The 18,031-nt window shown below is 33.0% G+C and overlaps 1 protein-coding gene across 3 annotated transcripts in view; it reads left to right on the top strand.

Moving 5' to 3' along the window:
* Positions 1 to 12,594, top strand: part of OLFM3 (olfactomedin 3) — a 207,082-nt gene extending 194,488 nt beyond the window's left edge. For all 3 annotated transcript variants that reach the window (XM_010360615.2, XM_010360616.2, XM_010360614.2), the window contains 2 exons: positions 8,958 to 9,064; positions 10,232 to 12,594. In XM_010360615.2, the coding sequence (XP_010358917.1) occupies positions 8,958 to 9,064; positions 10,232 to 10,909 (785 nt within the window). In that variant the 3' untranslated portion in view covers positions 10,910 to 12,594. The remainder of the gene's footprint in view (positions 1 to 8,957; positions 9,065 to 10,231) is intronic.
* Positions 12,595 to 18,031: the final 5,437 nt, after the last annotated feature.

Genomic DNA, 18,031 nt, shown 5'->3' with positions numbered 1-18,031 from the left:
AAAATCGTCAAAGCTGTGTCGTCAAAACTCAAAGGAGTATCTGTTCCCTAGATTCATATTACTGTGCAACAGTCATGAACAACTTAGAATTGTCCTTGTTGGATTCTTGATTTTTGCTCCCAAACCCATTCCTCCCTCAATCATTTCATCTGAGTAAATGACACTAAAATCTGCCTAGGTGGAGAAGTCAACAATCTAGATGTTATCCTTGATTTTTTTTTTTTTTTTTTGAGTTTTTAAATTCCCTTTCTTCACATCTAATCCAAAGCCTAGTCCTATCCACTGTATTCTAAAAACATACCCCAAGTCCATCTACTTTTCTCCATCTCCACAACTGCTTCCATCATCACCTTTCACCTAAATCCGCCTGATAACCCTTTTTTATTATTTGTTTGTTTATTTATTTATTTATTTTGAGACGGCGTCTTGCTCTGTCGCCCGGGCTGGAGTGCAGTGGCATGCTGCAAGTTCCACCTCCCGGATTCACGCCATTGTCCTGCCTCAGCCTCTCGAGTAGCTGTGACTATAGGCACCCGCCATTACGCCCGGCTAATTTTTTTTTTGTATTTTTAATAGAGACAGGGTTTCACCGTGTTAGCCAGGATGGTCTTGATCTCCTGACCTCGTGATCCACCCAACTCGGCCTCCCAACAGATAACCTTTTAATGCGCTATCTGTTTATACTCTATCTACTCTGCAATTAATATTCTATACAGTAGCTAGAGAGATCTTTCTAAGGTGCAGCTTACATTCTGTCACTCCCCTCTCCCTTTAAAATAATCCAATGACTTTCCATCATTCCTAGAGTAAAATCCAAATCTTTCCTTCACAAATTTTACAAACTTAATGTGGACTACTGGACTACTCATCTCTCCAACCTCGTCGTCTTCTGTTCCAAGTGTATTCTAAACACACTGATCTCCTTTCTGTTTATTTGTTCCTCTTAACTCATCAAGCATATTAAGGCCCTTGCAATAACAATAATAATAGCTAATATTTATTAAGTACTTAACTATGTACCAAACACTATTTTAAACATGTAGCCTGTATTTTTTATTTAATCTTCTCAATAACACTTTGATATAGATATTATATATATTGTTACACGTGAGACACTGAGAGGTTATAAAATTGTTCAAGGTCTCCAGCGAAAAAGGGATAAAATCAGGATTCAAATCCAGGCAGACTCTTTCGCCCATGTCCCCCACCACTTTAAGATGCTGCCTTCCCTCTAAATGGCTAAATCCACTAAACAGCTGCTCCAGTAAATAAACTAAAGGCCTAAATGTCCTTCTCTTGTCAATAAGATCTCAAATTAAATATCACACAGAGAGGTCTTCCTTACCCTCCCAATGTCAAGTGACCCTCCCAGTCACTCTTATAAAATTGCCCCACTTAAATCTTGGCCTTACATTTATTTCTGTATGATGTGTTTAGTTTGTTTTTTTATATATTTTTTAATTTATTATTTCTCTCTTCTCACCAAAATGTAAGCTTCACCAGAACAAAGGTGTCATGCTTTCTCATTATTGTTAACTCTAGTATCTGGAACAGCGCTTTCTGCTAAACAAAAAACCTTAGCTGGATGAATGAATGAATAAATGAATGAAGCACTCCGGTTTATAGGTCACATACAAAAGCTATTCTTTTAAGCACCTAAAAATTTGCTTTCTAAGGTAAGATTGACTGGAGTAAGAATCAGTTTTCCCCACAAAACCAGGTAAAAATAAAAGAGTCAACTAGTCAAAAGACCACTTTACATGGTCACCAAATGTAGAGAAACTTTATGCAAAGCACTTTGTCCCCTACTCAGTGAAAAGTAAGGGACATTTTCATACATAATTATCATATACCTATTTTGGCTTTTAAGCAAGTATATTGCTTTTGAGTATAACATTTTTAATGTACTCACTATTTCAGAATAAGAAACTGAAGATGCAGTTATCATTTTTACATTGTTAATGCTTTGGGACATTAACTTCATTTATAGTATGTTTCTTAGATTAATACAACAAAAATTAGTTTACCCAAAGGATTTGACTCCAGGAGTAAAAGTTGTGATGGACTGAGGTCAAATAAAGATTAATACCACGAAGACAAAGCCTGGAATTGGACATTTTGAGTCACTGGGCAGAGACAAGACAGCTAATGGATGGTAGACATGAAGGAACATAACCAAAAGATTACACAGAGAAGAATCAAATAATGCAAAACACTAAGTACATAAGCGTTCATAAGACCTTCCTTGGCCAACACTATATATAGATTGATTTCCTGATTATAGGGATAAGCTTCTATCATACAGACAGAACAATTACCTATAAGATACATGTGCAGGAACAAATCAGTGAGATTTGGTGAAATATAACTTTATTTGTTTTTTTTATGTATTCACTTTTTATAAACACTAAACATGGAGCAGTAGTTTAATTTGCTTGTTTCTATGTTGACAACTTATGAGTATGTTTTGTGGAAGAAAAGTAGAGGCAAATATTGCTAAACATAAGCTATATTTCAGGTTATCTAAGAAGACTGTCTTAAGGAATGCTGTTATGGTACAGTACTCATGACTGAATTTCAATAATTTTTATTTAATATTGACAAATATTTAGTGCACTCATTGCTATGTCCTTTTCTTCTCAATACACATTTGGTCTGATATAGCATCTTTCTTTAAATTTCTTTGCCAGTTGATTTTAAAAAAGAGATAAAAAGAAGAAAAAAGGCAACAGTAGAACCATAAGCAATAGTATTTTGAGAAGCTGTAACATACAACTTGCCTCCCTGTTCACCTTTGTATTCCCAGCACCTAGAATAGTTCTGGTACAAAATAAGTTCACAGTAAATGGTTGTCAAATTAATAAATTAATTATTAAATCTTTAAATAGTAACCATTGTTTTTACCCTCTAACATATTTCAGAGAAATGCTTAGTGCTACAAGAAAGTAAAGTTTGCTTTCTAAGATTGACTGGAGTAAGAATCAGTTTTCCTCACAAAACCAGGTGCAAAATGAAAGAGTCAACTAGCCAAAAGACCACTTTACTATAGTCACCCAATGTTTAGTTTAAGAGCCAGAAGCTTTTTTTTTTTTTTTTTTTTTTGAGGCGGAGTCTCGCTCTGTCACCCAGGCTAGACTGCAGTGGCCGGATCTCAGCTCACTGCAAGCTCCTCCTCCCGGGTTTACGTCATTCTCCTGCCTCAGCCTCCCAAGTAGCTGGGACTACAGGCGCCCGCCACCTCGCTCGGCTAGTTTTTTGTATTTTTTAGTAGAGACGGAGTTTCACTGTGTTAGCCAGGATGGTCTCGATCTCCTGACCTTGTGATCCGCCTGTCTCGGCCTCCCAAAGTGCTGGGATTACAGGCTTGAGCCACCGCGCCCGGCCCAAGCCAGAAGCTTTTAACCTCCGGTACAAATTCTGTCCTAAGTTTTGGCCAAAATCACCTAAGGCTCAGCAGTGTCCCTTTGCCATAGAGATGCAAGGCTGGATTAGATTCAAGCACCATCGAAGCCAAAGACACTCCAAGCCAGTGATATGCTGTGGATTGTTCGGAAATGTTGATTAGATAAGGCTCATGGTATGATTACAGCCCCACGGACAGTTCTTGTTCAGGTTTCAACTAATCAACATCTGATTATGTACACCTCAACGTCTGAAATATGCAGATATTTGAGACAAATACCGGGATCGTGTCTTCTTGCTTTGTACAAATCATGCTTCAGTCTGGCTAATAAGGTACCTATACCATAGGAGGCAGTTTTTCTGGTAAAGCGAACTTCACTTTGAAGTTTAATTTTATAGTTTGGCCATCTAAAATGTTTAGTCAAACTCCATAACTACAAAATCTATATTCATTTGGACAACAGAAAGAACTTGAGGTCACCATAAATTTTTACCTATTGTGTTTCCACTTGGTAATTTCCTCTGAGTATAAAGTTTTGTGGGAATGCACGTTACATTATGTTTATGTTTCATATTTGAGACATTATATTAATCTGTATTCAGAACAAAATTGGACTCAACTGACTTCTGAGATCCTGTGTATGTATATTTTTTCAAATAATCATAAAAACCATTCACATTTTAAAAATATTTTTAAGTTTTAGACTAACATTTTCTCCTTTAACTAGTGGATCTTCAACAGGAGTATATTTTTCCAAGATTGTAATCATTTAACTACTTTGAAAATGCACATCATTCCTACTTGAATCGTATGTACAGCATCTTTTATTACAGCTCCTGCACATTTAGTAACCACTGTAAATTTTATTAGCTTTGATGTATTAAGTGATAAATATTATCACAATTCATAATATAAGTTCTATTTTTTTAAGGTTGAAAGAATTAAAGAGCAAGAGATTGCCATGTCAATTGTAAGAGCTAAAAGTTTAAAGAACAGAGTTTCAATCTATTCCTTGCAGGATGAAGACCAAATTAAAATGCAGAACATTCACAGTTTAAATTTCTGCAAACTATTTACATCTTCCATTTTCATCTACTTCTTGGCCCCAAGGAAGCATGGCATATTAAACCTGGAAATGATTTTTCAAAAAGCAATATATAAATGTGATTTTTGCTTTATAAAATTAAAGGCTACTAAATGTTGTAGCTATTTTAACTTTTTACATTATAACCTAAATATTATATGCATATAGCTGGGAAATTGTATGCTTAGAATAAAAAGCAACAGTCTCCTTCTTTAGCTCTGCTCCCCAGTTTCAACCGCATTTTACAGTTTAATTTTAGGGCTATTAGTGATTATGTCTATATTTTTAATAACATGCTTTTTTTCTTCAATTATTTTGGCTTACAGTTTTAGACATTGTTTATTGACTTCCTGCTCTGCAAGATGAGGATTTAGATAACTTTGCCAACTTCACTTTCTTTCGTGTTTCTTCCTAATATGATTTCATGGCTATTCACACTTCGACCCTACCAATTTTGTAGTTTCAAGTCTTAGATTTAAATCTTCATTATTTTTCAACAATCGGAAAAATCTCTTACCACCATATTTTTTAAATATGAAGACAGTTACACCCCCATCTTTCATTCCATTTCCTCTCCCAATGTTTAATTCCCTAACAATGTGGACTTTACTTATTCTTCCATGTTGTCATGGTTGGAAACATTTTGGCTTTCCTGTAATCACAGAGCAGATGAGATGTCTAACAAGTTTTATGTCATTAGTTTATGGACTGATTCTACAAGTTAGACATGAGTGTTTAGATTATTATAGCAATGTTTATATTGTTCCTTGGGAGCTAAGTGGTGGACTTAGACACCTTTCCTTCCTCTTTACCCCCAAGGTCATATTTGTTCCATTCAATGGAGACTATTACTAGAGTTAAATTCAAGTGAATTATTTTATATACATCAATAATTGCCTTTGCATTACCCAGTTTTTCTAGAAGATCTCATATAGTCTATCTATGTATCCATTCCACTTATTTCTGAGACCTCCCTCTTGGAACTGTGTTTCCATTCTGGGCTGGTTGTTCTCAAGGTCCACTGCATAGTTGTCATTCTGGGACAGAAAATCACTATTTTCCTGTCTGGTGCCTACCCCTGTCTTGGTGTACTCACTGCAATATATATCCAAGTAATTTCTGAAGTATGTTCTGAATTCATTGTAGGTAAATTTTTGGAAAGTGCACATGTCAAAAAATATCTTTATTCTGTTTTCTTCTGATTTTCTTCCTCAATATAAAGGCCGTCATCATTGTCTTCTAGCATCCAGTATTGGTGATGAGAAGCCCAATTCTGGTCTAATTCTACCTGTTTGCATGTGACAAGCTCATATTCTTTCTCTAAAAAGTTTCCATTTCAATTTACTCTTAATCTTGTAACATTTCACAGTAGTTTTTTTAGAAGTAGATCTTTTTTTCATTCATTATCATGTGTTCTTTTAATCTGAATATTTAGGGTTAGTTACTGGGGAGATTTCCTGTATACTTTCTTTGATAATTTTCTCCCCTCTTTTTCTCTCTCCTCTCATTCTAGAAACCTTGCTTTCCAGATGTTGGAGCTTCTAGATTGATCCAAGACGTGTCCATATTTTTTCTCTTATTTTCATTTTTATCTTTTTTGCTTTATTTTAGGGATAACTCTTTTTATCTTGCAACCTATTTTTCAATATAATTATATTTTTGTTTTCTAATAGTTCTTTTGTGTTTTTCTCTTACAATACACAGTATATATTACACAAATCTCTTAGAAGGTACTAGGATCTTGTTTATTCTCTGAGTCATCTCTTCTGTGGGGAGCCCTGGTTTTCTGAACATTTACATCAGTCATTCTTACAAACTTTTTGAAAATATCTGGCCATCCTTGGATATGCGTACATTTTTAAAGCTTTGAACAATAAATCTGCTTGGAAACTCTTATTATTAAGATAGGGCTTGACAATTCTTTCTATGGTCAGTAGGAAGGGAAACCACCAATGTCATTGTGTAGAAGCCTTTGTTCTGGCCCTCCATTGTCTTTATTAATCACCCTAAGTACTCTCAGATCACCAACATAGTTTCATTTTTTTTTTTTCCTTTGCCTTCTGAAGTCCTACATCTACAGATGAAGATGGAATCAATTGTTTTTAATGCATGGTTTAAGTGGTGTACCTGTTTTCAGAGTCCCATCTCACTCCTAGCATTCTTTCTGCTTATATTTCTGAGTCCTTTTTTTTTTTCTCTTCAAGGCAGATCATCTCCCTCCTTGGGTCTCACTTGCTCTGTGTAGACACAAATGCATCTTATTCCATCTTCATCTTTAATGACCACTCTTCATCAACCCTGCCTTCTGGAAATTGGTTAAAACTTCTTCACTAATGGCTCTTGTACCTTTCTTTTCTTTTTCCTTTTTTCTTTTTTTTTTTTCCGCTCATGGTTTACTCCTTTACCATCATTTTAATGAGATCATAGAAAATGAAAGCAGATAAAATCATGTATCACTCCATCATCTTAAGTCAGAATTACTTTTTTATGCTTAGAAAAAAAATCACATCTTTTATGATGTTTTTAGGGGAAAGAGAGGCCCTTCTATTTGTTACACTCTATTTACACTTGAAATTGTTATGCTCATATGATCTGTGGATTAAAAAATGTGTATGGGACATTATTAAAAATAATATTACTCCCACTTATTCTGCATTCAGAAAATATACTCAACTAGATCCGTTCAGAATATGATTAACATTTTCTAGTTCAAACTGATACTACTTTACTCATATATTGTTTATGTGTTTATAGCAGGTAGAGCTTATATATTCTAAATAGGCTTAATGCAAGGTCTTGCTATTCTATAGATAATGTCATAAAGTCTTCTGAACTATTGGTCTAGTTTTACTGATTTGAGGAAATCATAAAGTAACCCACTCTATGGATATAATGATACTATCACATTTGATTTCTTTTACATAGAGGGAAAAATATATTCAATTCAGGTTTTATGAAATGCTAGAGATTACTAAATTTGTAGTTATCACTGAACTAATAATGCAAAATATGTTACCATTCATCATCTTCCTAACTGCAAAGCTTAGTATTCTGCCAATTATAAATTATTCTTATAAGAAGTACATATAGAGAAAACTGAGCCAAAATAAGTTTCAAGTTATAATTAGTTTGTCTTTGATTTGCTTTGGGTATGTGTTCTTGTCTTTCCAAACAAACAAGGACCAACAGGAGCTAATAGAAATTGATCAATTCTAAATAGTCAGAGGAGGAAAGAAGATATGTAGAACAAATAGGACCCAAAAAGTTTTAAGAAAAGAAAGAAATAGCAGAAAATAACATGATATAAATGGATGAAAAAGAAGACATTTTTTGTTTGCACCAAAATCCAGCATTTATAGGCAGTCATATTGCCTTTCATAATGTGTATAATTAATAAATCACTTTTAAATTTTGCTGTTTAAAAATCTCATAAAACTATATATTGGGTGCTATGCTTACTATGTGGGTACAAAATACCTGTGTAGCAAACCTGCACATGTACCCCTAAAATAAAAGTTGAATTTAAAATAAATAAAAAGAAAGATAAGCATAATAAGTGACCCAAACTAATATAATCCAGATAAAGGGGCAAAAATATTATTTTATAATATGGTTAAAACTTTATAGTAATCTTTTTTTTTAATCTCACAAAAATGTGTAGCTTTCTGTTTGGTTTTGGCTTTGGCATTTATGAAGTCCAAGCTATTTCTAAGATCTTATTCACAGGCAGATTGGGCTGATAAAAATATTACAACTTTTTACATGAAAGTCATTAATATTTTGTCATGTATTATGTCTCCTCATCTTTCATCTACATGTGACTTCAGAGTCTGAGGGTTTGAGTTTTGGGGGTTTTGTTCTTTTTGTGTTCATATCTGCCCTATCAGACCTGTTATCTGTATAAGGCATTTACCTTTAAAAGCTCTATATCTTTCTTATAGACTGTGGTTGAATTTTTTATTCTTATAGCCTGTAAAGTTATCTTTCTTGGGGACTGCTTCTTGGCCAATATAGAATGAAAATCAATTGGTAGTGTTTTTCTGGCTGGTATAAGTTATCCATAGTCACAAAGCATAGGGAAAGGGGAAGGGCAGGAGTTTCTAGCCATCAATTGAACAGATCCATGGGCAATTTGCTTCATTTGTCTAACTTTTTACTAAAGAGAAGCTGCCACTGAATTGGTATAATGATAATGATGTCCCTCATTTATTTCTTTACAGATTGTACAAATCATTTCCTGCTTTAAAATTTTATGTTTAAAATTTGGAACATTGAAAAAGCAACTCCTCATGGTTCAATGTTCGGTTAAAGGCCCAGCACTCACTGTGAATAATCATTTATTCAGAAATGTTATATTAATCCCATGGATTGGCTTAGTTCTATGATCCCCTTCTTTGCTCTTAGTGTGAGTATGCGTACTGGAATCATTGGCTTTGTTCACCTAACATGTTTGTGTTTCTCTAATTTCAGCATGTGGCAAATTGATGAAAATCACAGGCCCAGTTACAGTCAAGACATCTGGAACCCGATTTGGTGCTTGGATGACAGATCCTTTAGCATCTGAAAAAAACAACAGAGTATGTTTCTCCCACAAACACCTTTGCTTAGAATTAAGTTCTGCTTACACTTTTTCTCTTCTAGACTATTCATTTTCTTCAGGGATATTTGTTTGTACTTGAAAACTGTTACATAATTTGCAAATAATTTGTTTGATATTAACATATCTAAGAAAGAATGGCAAATCTATTTTAGTAAAATGCTATATCTTCTAATTCATCAGTTTAGCAAATCTAATTTTATTGATTTTAGTCATGTTTTATGCTTGAGAAGGGCTAACTTCCTGTATACTCTTTCTAAAATATGTTCCTTAATATGAAAACATAGCACTAAATAAGTGAAAAACTCAAGGGCAAACTTCCCTGCATACTCTTTCTAAAGTATGTTCTTTAGTGTGAAAAAAATAGCACTAAATAAATGAAAAACTCAAGGGCAAAACCAATTTACTAAATAAGCTTAAATATCCCTGAAGTCTAGAAGTAATTTTAAAAGCAATAGCACTGAAACTTTTGGGGGGTATTTTCATAAGTTGTCAATGTTTGTGTTATATAAATCAATATACTAGAAACTTACCATAGCTCTATTTATGTCATATTACAGAACTCAGTATAAATTAAGATTCTCTAGGGTTCCTTCCAAATAAGTTAGTTATTAAGTTAGTAAAATGGTTTCTTTAAAATGTAGTTGTACTTACAAGCTAGCCCAATAAACAAGTGTTTCTAGAAGATTCTATGGTACTTATTTCAGTTTAATATGCAAAACTAGACTATACATTTTTTTCAGAGCAAGAGATAGAATAAATGTAATTTGCTGAAGGTTACGTTTGTTGTAGTTTTCACTGATTGCATTATTTATCAGGTGTTGTAATTTTCATTGACATATGTTTGGTTCACTCAGTGATATGCACCAAATGGTCAGGAATTTAAAAAACAAAGAAAGAAAAAGCAAAAAAGCAAATTGATGTCCAGGTAGCAAATTCAGTTATTTCTTTTCCACATAGACAGACCATAGCAATATTTTTACAAAAGCCTGAAATGCGTTGCAACAGGTCAGCAGTAAGATAGTGTGGCTTCCAGAGCCTGAGAATTATAATAATAAGTGCTGACTCTCACTGTCTTTCTTTTGGAATTATCAGAAAAGTACAGAATTTAGTCACTCCATTTTTTTTTTTTTTTCCTTCTTCTCAGGTCTGGTACATGGACAGTTATACTAACAATAAAATTGTTCGTGAATACAAATCAATTGCAGACTTTGTCAGTGGGGCTGAATCAAGGACATACAACCTTCCTTTCAAGTGGGCAGGAACTAACCATGTTGTCTACAATGGCTCACTCTATTTTAACAAGTATCAGAGTAATATCATCATCAAATACAGCTTTGATATGGGGAGAGTGCTTGCCCAACGAAGCCTGGAGTATGCTGGTTTTCATAATGTTTACCCCTACACATGGGGTGGATTCTCTGACATCGACCTAATGGCTGATGAAATCGGGCTGTGGGCTGTGTATGCAACTAACCAGAATGCAGGCAATATTGTCATCAGCCAACTTAACCAAGATACCTTGGAGGTGATGAAGAGCTGGAGCACTGGCTACCCCAAGAGAAGTGCAGGGGAATCTTTCATGATCTGTGGGACACTGTATGTCACCAACTCCCACTTAACTGGAGCCAAGGTGTATTATTCCTATTCCACCAAAACCTCCACATATGAGTACACAGACATTCCCTTCCATAACCAATACTTTCACATATCCATGCTTGACTACAATGCAAGAGATCGAGCTCTTTATGCCTGGAACAATGGCCACCAGGTCCTGTTCAATGTCACCCTTTTCCATATCATCAAGACAGAGGATGACACATAGGCAAATGTGATATGTTTTCATTGATCTAAACAGTGTAATTTGTGATAAACTCTATAGGACCCCTTCCATTTTTTTTTTCTTCATTATTATTTTTCATCATTTGTCCAAAGCAAAGCATTTTTATTGTAAAGTTGGTGTTTCAAAAAAATAGCTGAGCTTGTCTAACTTACCATGTTGGAAACACATCTTAACTTCTAAATTTATAAGGCCTATCATGTCCTTGTCATGAAAAGCACTAAAACAAAAGAGTTTAAGTGGCTAAAGTCATAGTTTTGCAAGAGATAAATGATCTGCCTTATATTAGAGTCAGAGACTAATGGTGGCTTAAATGCATGAATGTCTTTTTTTTTTTTTAACTGTCATTTTTTTACTGTCTTTTGCTCCATACCAGGAAATATTTTGGTAGGAATTAGAAGAACAAAAAGCACTTTTACCCCATCTATTTCTTTAAAAAAAAAAATGTAAGGATTTCATTTATATTGAAAAACAATATTAATCATTTTGTTGTTAACACAATTCTCTGATGCGGTGCTGTACAGTCATTTTTAAATCTCTTGCTAACATTTTATTGGCAGTATGTATTTCTACCATTGTAACCACCATTGTGCTATTGTATCTCTTCACTTCTGTGAAAGTAATATTTTTTTATAAAATACACTGAAATTTAATCTCAGTAATTGAGTCCATTTTCAAGTGTGGTCAAGAATAATCTTCTTGGCTTACCCCTTTACATAAGCATTATAAACTAAAATGAAAACTAAACCAGATACCTTACATAGAGTCTTTATTTTACCCCAAGTTTATTGGGCCACTGACATTGAATGCAACACCTCTTTTCGTACACCTGAGTTACTCTGCTCACTCCACTGAATGCAACCCATATAGTTTTTTGCACAAGATGCAGCTGGATTCCAAATATTGGATTTGAGTTGACTCTACTCATTTCTTATATACTAAAGAAATTTTGTTCTTCATAGTTAAATGTACTAGCATTTAATTTATAATTTACATACAACTTGCAGTAATGAAATTCCTTATGTCAGGACCCTGAAAAGTACATAAGCACATTTGAAAACTATTAGAAAAAAAATTTCTGTAATGTCCTCTAGATTTAGATTATGAGGCTTAAGGAGTTATTGGCAAGATTTGTGCAAAACAAAATGATGGGGAGACTTGGGAGTTGTCTTTGTGGTTTCAAAAGTGTAAATAACCAATTCAGAAAACAAAATGGAAAAACAACCCCTTGTTACCTTGATTCACTGTATGTGGAAAAATAATGTAATCGAAAGGGAAGAGCTTTAATAATACTTACATTAATAACTCTACAAAACATATAATCAAACTATATATCAAACGTTTCATTGAGTTTGACTGTATTTTTCACATATTAAAAAAATAGTTCCCTAAGGCAGCTTTATGGAAACTAATATGAATTTTTTTTTCAATTTAAAAAGTATATTCTATAATAAATAATAAAACATTGTTTTAAATATTTAGTTTCACACATACATAGTACCACAATTTTCTTTGAAAGATAAGGATGTAACAATTTAGATAAAGCATCATGTAAAGAAATCCTAATATGTAAGTGTAATTCATTTCAAATGTCACAAGTAAAGCATCATCCTCAAATATTTCACTGTCAAAATTGTAGAATTAAATGACCCAATATTGAAACTGTCAAAGTTTAACAATGATTTCTTTTTTTTGCCTACAAAAAGTTAGCATGATTTAATGACTACTCTGGGTCTTTTTGCAATATTTTATTCTTTTTTTACAAGTTGATGTAAGCTCTGGTTTGCGACTGGGAGTTGGAAAATTTCGGAGATTCACTTGTCATTGCACACACACCACAAAAATAATCAGTCTGTGTTCCATATATTGAGTTTGTACGAGGAAAGGAAGTCACTTTAATTTTAAAAAAGAATGAATTTTTAAGTAGAGAGCCTCTAATAGATATCTGTATCATCACTACTTGTTTGTTTAAAACAATGTTATATGGTACCACATACATTCAAAATTTGGCTGATTACAGCTTATTCATGAGGTATGAAGCTTGCAAACCACTTTATTGTTTTCTAAGTAAGATTTTATCACCATTTCCAATTTATAGTGTATGTGCTGCTAGAGTAAGCACAGATATTATTGTCACTGGAAGTGGGGAAACATGAATTTTAAAATGTGATAATTATTAAACATTTACAGTTTAAAAGCATTTTTCTTAATAAATTATTATCAGTTTTGTGCCTGAAATAAATAAGAACTACTCTATTCACTGTTTTTTAAATCTCCAACAAATAAAATAAATCTTATGAGGGAGATAATGAGTATTTTTAAATCATGCACATAATCAAAGCATTGGAGAAATCCAAGCTCAGAAAGTCTTAATCCTAACTGAACTATGTAACTGATATTTTCTGAATTAGCCAGATCATTAACAAGCTTTCATATCACTCATATAATAATATGTTCATGGTCTGATTGTGTCTGTGTGTTATTTGTGGCGCTTGAATCACATGCTTATTATTTGCACCTAAACTTACATCTACGAGTTCAGATAATGATAGTATTTCAGTATGTTTCCAATATGTAGAGATAAAAGAAAAAATGACAGCAGATGTGTTATATAAATAGAATTATGATTAGTTAAGGTTCATTACAAACTCAGTATCTCTGATTCGTGTCTCCATACTCATGAAGTCATTTCACCTTTGTAGTCAGTAGTATTCTCTCTGATGATGAAATGTTATCTTCAGAAAATGATGTTAATTTCTTATTGTTTCTTATTCTTAATAAGAAACACGTTTTTATATCTTAAAATAATTACCAAATTTAGGTGTATGAATTTTTCAACCAGCAAAATTATTTTTAAAATGCAACTATATAAAATTATGCTTATGTTCATTTCAAAATAAAACCAATTTTTTCCCTATTAAGCTAAGTTTTACATGTAATAGTTCTTTAGTGTTATTCTCCTTAAAGAATAATTTACAAAAATTTTAAAAACTTATCTGATCACTTTAACCATTGCAGAGTATGTAAAAGCCAAGCTTTATAGAAATATAATATTTGGAAAACAGAATCAAAAAGTCATCTTGTTGAATTGATGGAACAGTTATGATTATATTCTTTATTGTACTCTATGTGACAAAGTTCCCATGACATGATCAAAGGATGGATGCTCATGTGAAGACACGGCAAGAAGGAATCACCTATGAAGCAGAAAAAGGCCCTCACCAGACACAGAATTTACTGGCACCTTGAGCTGGAACTTCCCAACCTCTAGAACTGGGCGAAATACATTTCTGTTGTTTATAAGCTTTAAACAAAAAATGGACATCTAGAAATGAAGTGTACTTCACTTCCTCCATCATCAGATGATAAGTAGAACATGAGATGTGCTACTATGAAATAGTCTACCTAGTGTTCTAGGAAAGGAGCATGAATTATATGCGGACTCTGTAGGATGAAACAAAGCCTTCATTACTTAATGTTTATAGCTTTAAACAGTTATTTATAGACAATCCCAGAGTCATAAATATTCAGTTCAGCAAGCAGTATCCTTACTGAAATCAAGATTATAGAATCATTTCTCATTCTAAAAGTTAACTAAACTCAGCATAAAACTATTAGCTAACAATTTGTCATTACTAGTGGCTTCAGAGAAAGTCTGGGACTTAATAAAATCTGTTCTTTTGAATTGTTGGACTTCTACCAGGAAATAAAATAATGACAGCATTAACTTATGGAAGAAGAAACAACTTTGTGAAAAATTTGTCATTATTTTTCTAAGAAACCATGAATGCAAATCTTGAAAATCATTTGAATAAAGCATAGAAAACTATTGCTCTACTATTTAGCCAATCAGAAAAAAAAATGTTCCCTCCAACTGGATTTACAAAGCTGATTTATCTGACTTACATCTTCAAATTATGTTATGCAGTTTTTCTCTTTTGGTTGATCTATTCCATCAGGCTTAGTGGAATTTTAATCCTGTTTGGAGCCTACCTTGTCTCCAGAATGTCAAACTGATTGGCATAAAACTTACTCCCTTTGAAGCTCAGTTTATCAAGTGCCAAATAGGTTTTACAGATATAAATTATTATTAAATATGACTTACAAGTGACATAAAAGAAAAGAATAAAGTTGTACATTGCTAAGAGGATATAACTTTTATATTTTGTATCTATGGCAATCTTAAAACATAGTATTAATATAATTATTCCTAGTTAAAGATATGAAGTGATATGGTGAACATGGAAAAGTTCTCGGGAATATTTTAGTCCCCTGAGAAGTCTGCGAGTAAACCATACACATCTATGCAGTTCAGCATCATGTTTCATCCCTATCAATGTTATATTATGCCTGGAAGAGCTTGCAGCTGATTTTTATAAATGACTAAAATAGTGCCATAATATATATTCCCTACCACAAGTTAGACTTGAAAACATTGGATATAAAGAGACATTTTAAGAAAATTAATATTTTGTGACAAAAAAATGTTTAAATGGAGAAAGAAATGAGCTGGATAAAAGAAACACTGACCATATAAGTATGTTATGGAAGCGTATCATGCTGCAGTAATACATTTCCAGCCAGCTGTTTGTCTATATCATTCTTGACTTAACATGAATTCATATATATTACCAGTGGGTAGTCATCCAACTTTACAACCAGATACTACTGCATTATGTATTCCCAGATGACATTCTAGATGCTAGGGTTATAGCTGTTAACAGACAAATAAGGTGTTCATGTGCTTACATTCTAATGGGAACAGGCTGCAACAAAAATAAGTTCTAATTGTATTAATTGCTGTGAAAAAATAAAAAAAATTATATGATAAAGAGTGACTGGTTGTTGCTAGGGGTAAGGTTAAGGGATAAGAGATAATGTTTAGAGGAGATAGTCAAGGGAGGTCTCCTGTAGAAGAAGTCTACCATGGTAAATTCGTACAAAGAATGAAATGTCATCACTTATTCCATGTAAAATAATATGTCCTCTTTATTTCTGTTCTTAGAAATCTATGGACCAAACATTCTTAACATTTCTCAGTTACAGAAGTTTTTTTTTTTTTTATTTTTTTAAACTGAAGTCCAAAAATACCGTTCTGGGAATGGCTGAACCCCCTGAAACTATATGCTAAATGTAATATATAGATGTGGTTGTGCACTATTTCTGGTAGAGGATTTCCAGTTTTCATCAGATTTCCAAAGAAATCCATATCCCAGAATACCACTACTCTGTCAATTTAATCTAATTTAATCCCAAATGTATTAAATATCCTTTAACAAACACTGAATGGCTGTCATCTTTCTTGAAATCTTCAAGAATTTCAGCTTGATTCAGAAAGAAAAGAAATCAACATCCCATTATCAGTAATTTTTTTGTGTTTTGTTTTCATAAGAATTCAAGACAAAGTAGTTCCCTGTAAAACCTCTAAGGAGATTATATATATATATGTGTGTGTGTGTATATATAATATATATTGTGTATGTATATATGTGTATATATGTATACATATGTGTGTGTATATATGTATACATATGTGTGTGTATATATGTATACATATGTGTGTGTATATATGTATACATATATATACACACACACACACATATATATATATATATATATATATATATATATATCTGAATCCAGTTATTTTTCTGTGATAGAGCCTTACAGGCACGTTCTTGTTAGATTCAGTGACCCAAAAGTCTCTATTATGAAGCCTATCCTACGTCTATTTGAGTCTGGAGAACATTGTCTTATAATGCTAATGCAGCCTTTTGGCAGCACCATTAGACTGTGACTGGAATTGAGCAAATGCAGTGTGCTCCATCAAATTTAACTGCAAATTCCTCTTCTGAAATTAGCTAGTGCAGCAACATATACACAGAAAAGAGAAAGCTTTTAACACTTGCCATGGTTTAGAAACTATGGTGGTTGACGTGCACATACTCTACAGCTTCAGGATTTTAAAAAATGTTTTTATTTAAAAAACTGCAGTCACACACAGATAAAGTAATGCTGAGTACAGAATTGAGGCTGTTTCCATCAGTGATGTTTACTTTGACTTTTTATCATGAAGGACTTGAGAAGACTTACCCATTAGCTTCCATTTCAATGTAAACCAAAAATAATAAAACTAAGTATTTTCATTCTCTAGTAACTTTATTAAATTTCATTAGAAACTATTATTGGAATATGAAGTATGCGTAGAAAAAGAAGTTGAACAATTTCTTACATCAGATTTTTATGAAAAGATAAAATCTAATCATGTAAATAAATGCCTGTTCCAAGTATTTATTCTCAGCAAGTATCTTCCAACTTTTTCTGTTCACTCAGTGATTTCAGCTCTCATTCAATCAATTTCCCGATCTCCATCTCTATGCCCAGAATTTGGTGCCCTGTTTGGAAATGATTCTTTTGTTTACTCACCTCTGTTACTTTTCCTGTATAACCAGTTTTACTTTTTCCTTTGGCCAAGGAGTACTGCCATCAGCTACAGCTTTATGAAATGTTCCCTTACGAAGTAAGCCATTGTTTTCCAAATCAGATGAAAGAGTGAGTTATATAGCCTCCCTCATAATTCACTTCAAGGTTAACCTCGAACTCCCTTTCATTAAATTTTGATTAATCTTTTAGAATTTACTTAAGACATCATCTTATTTCATACAAAACCATCATTATTTTGTGTTCCCTTTGTATTTATTTTGTATTATCAAATTATCACACCACATTGCAATGATTTGCTTCCTTCATGTTAGTGTGGACTCCTCAAGAATGGGGTCAATGGAATATTTGCCTTACATACCTGCCCCAGCAAAGTGTCTGACAGAGTAATACCAAAATTAGTGTTAATAACCAAAGAAGTATAAGACTAAGTAGTCAAGTAACTTCTTTACCATATATAAAAACACTAAAATATTTGTTTCATTCTGGGAACATCATGATAAATTAACTTTTCCAAATTTATTTTATTGGAAATAAATTTCTATATCTTATTAAGGTAAAATTCTAAAGATAAGAAGTGTCAAAAAGGTAAAACTAGGCTTAATTTGCTCTCTTGGATTAGTGGGCCCCTCCTGATACAGTACATTTTATTCCAGGAAAAAGAAG

The sequence above is a fragment of the Rhinopithecus roxellana genome, chromosome 8 (genome assembly GCF_007565055.1).
Source record: "Rhinopithecus roxellana isolate Shanxi Qingling chromosome 8, ASM756505v1, whole genome shotgun sequence".
NCBI lineage: Eukaryota > Metazoa > Chordata > Mammalia > Primates > Cercopithecidae > Rhinopithecus > Rhinopithecus roxellana.
The sequence above is the reverse complement of the archived record's forward strand: the minus strand, read 5'-3'. Positions and strand labels throughout refer to the sequence as shown.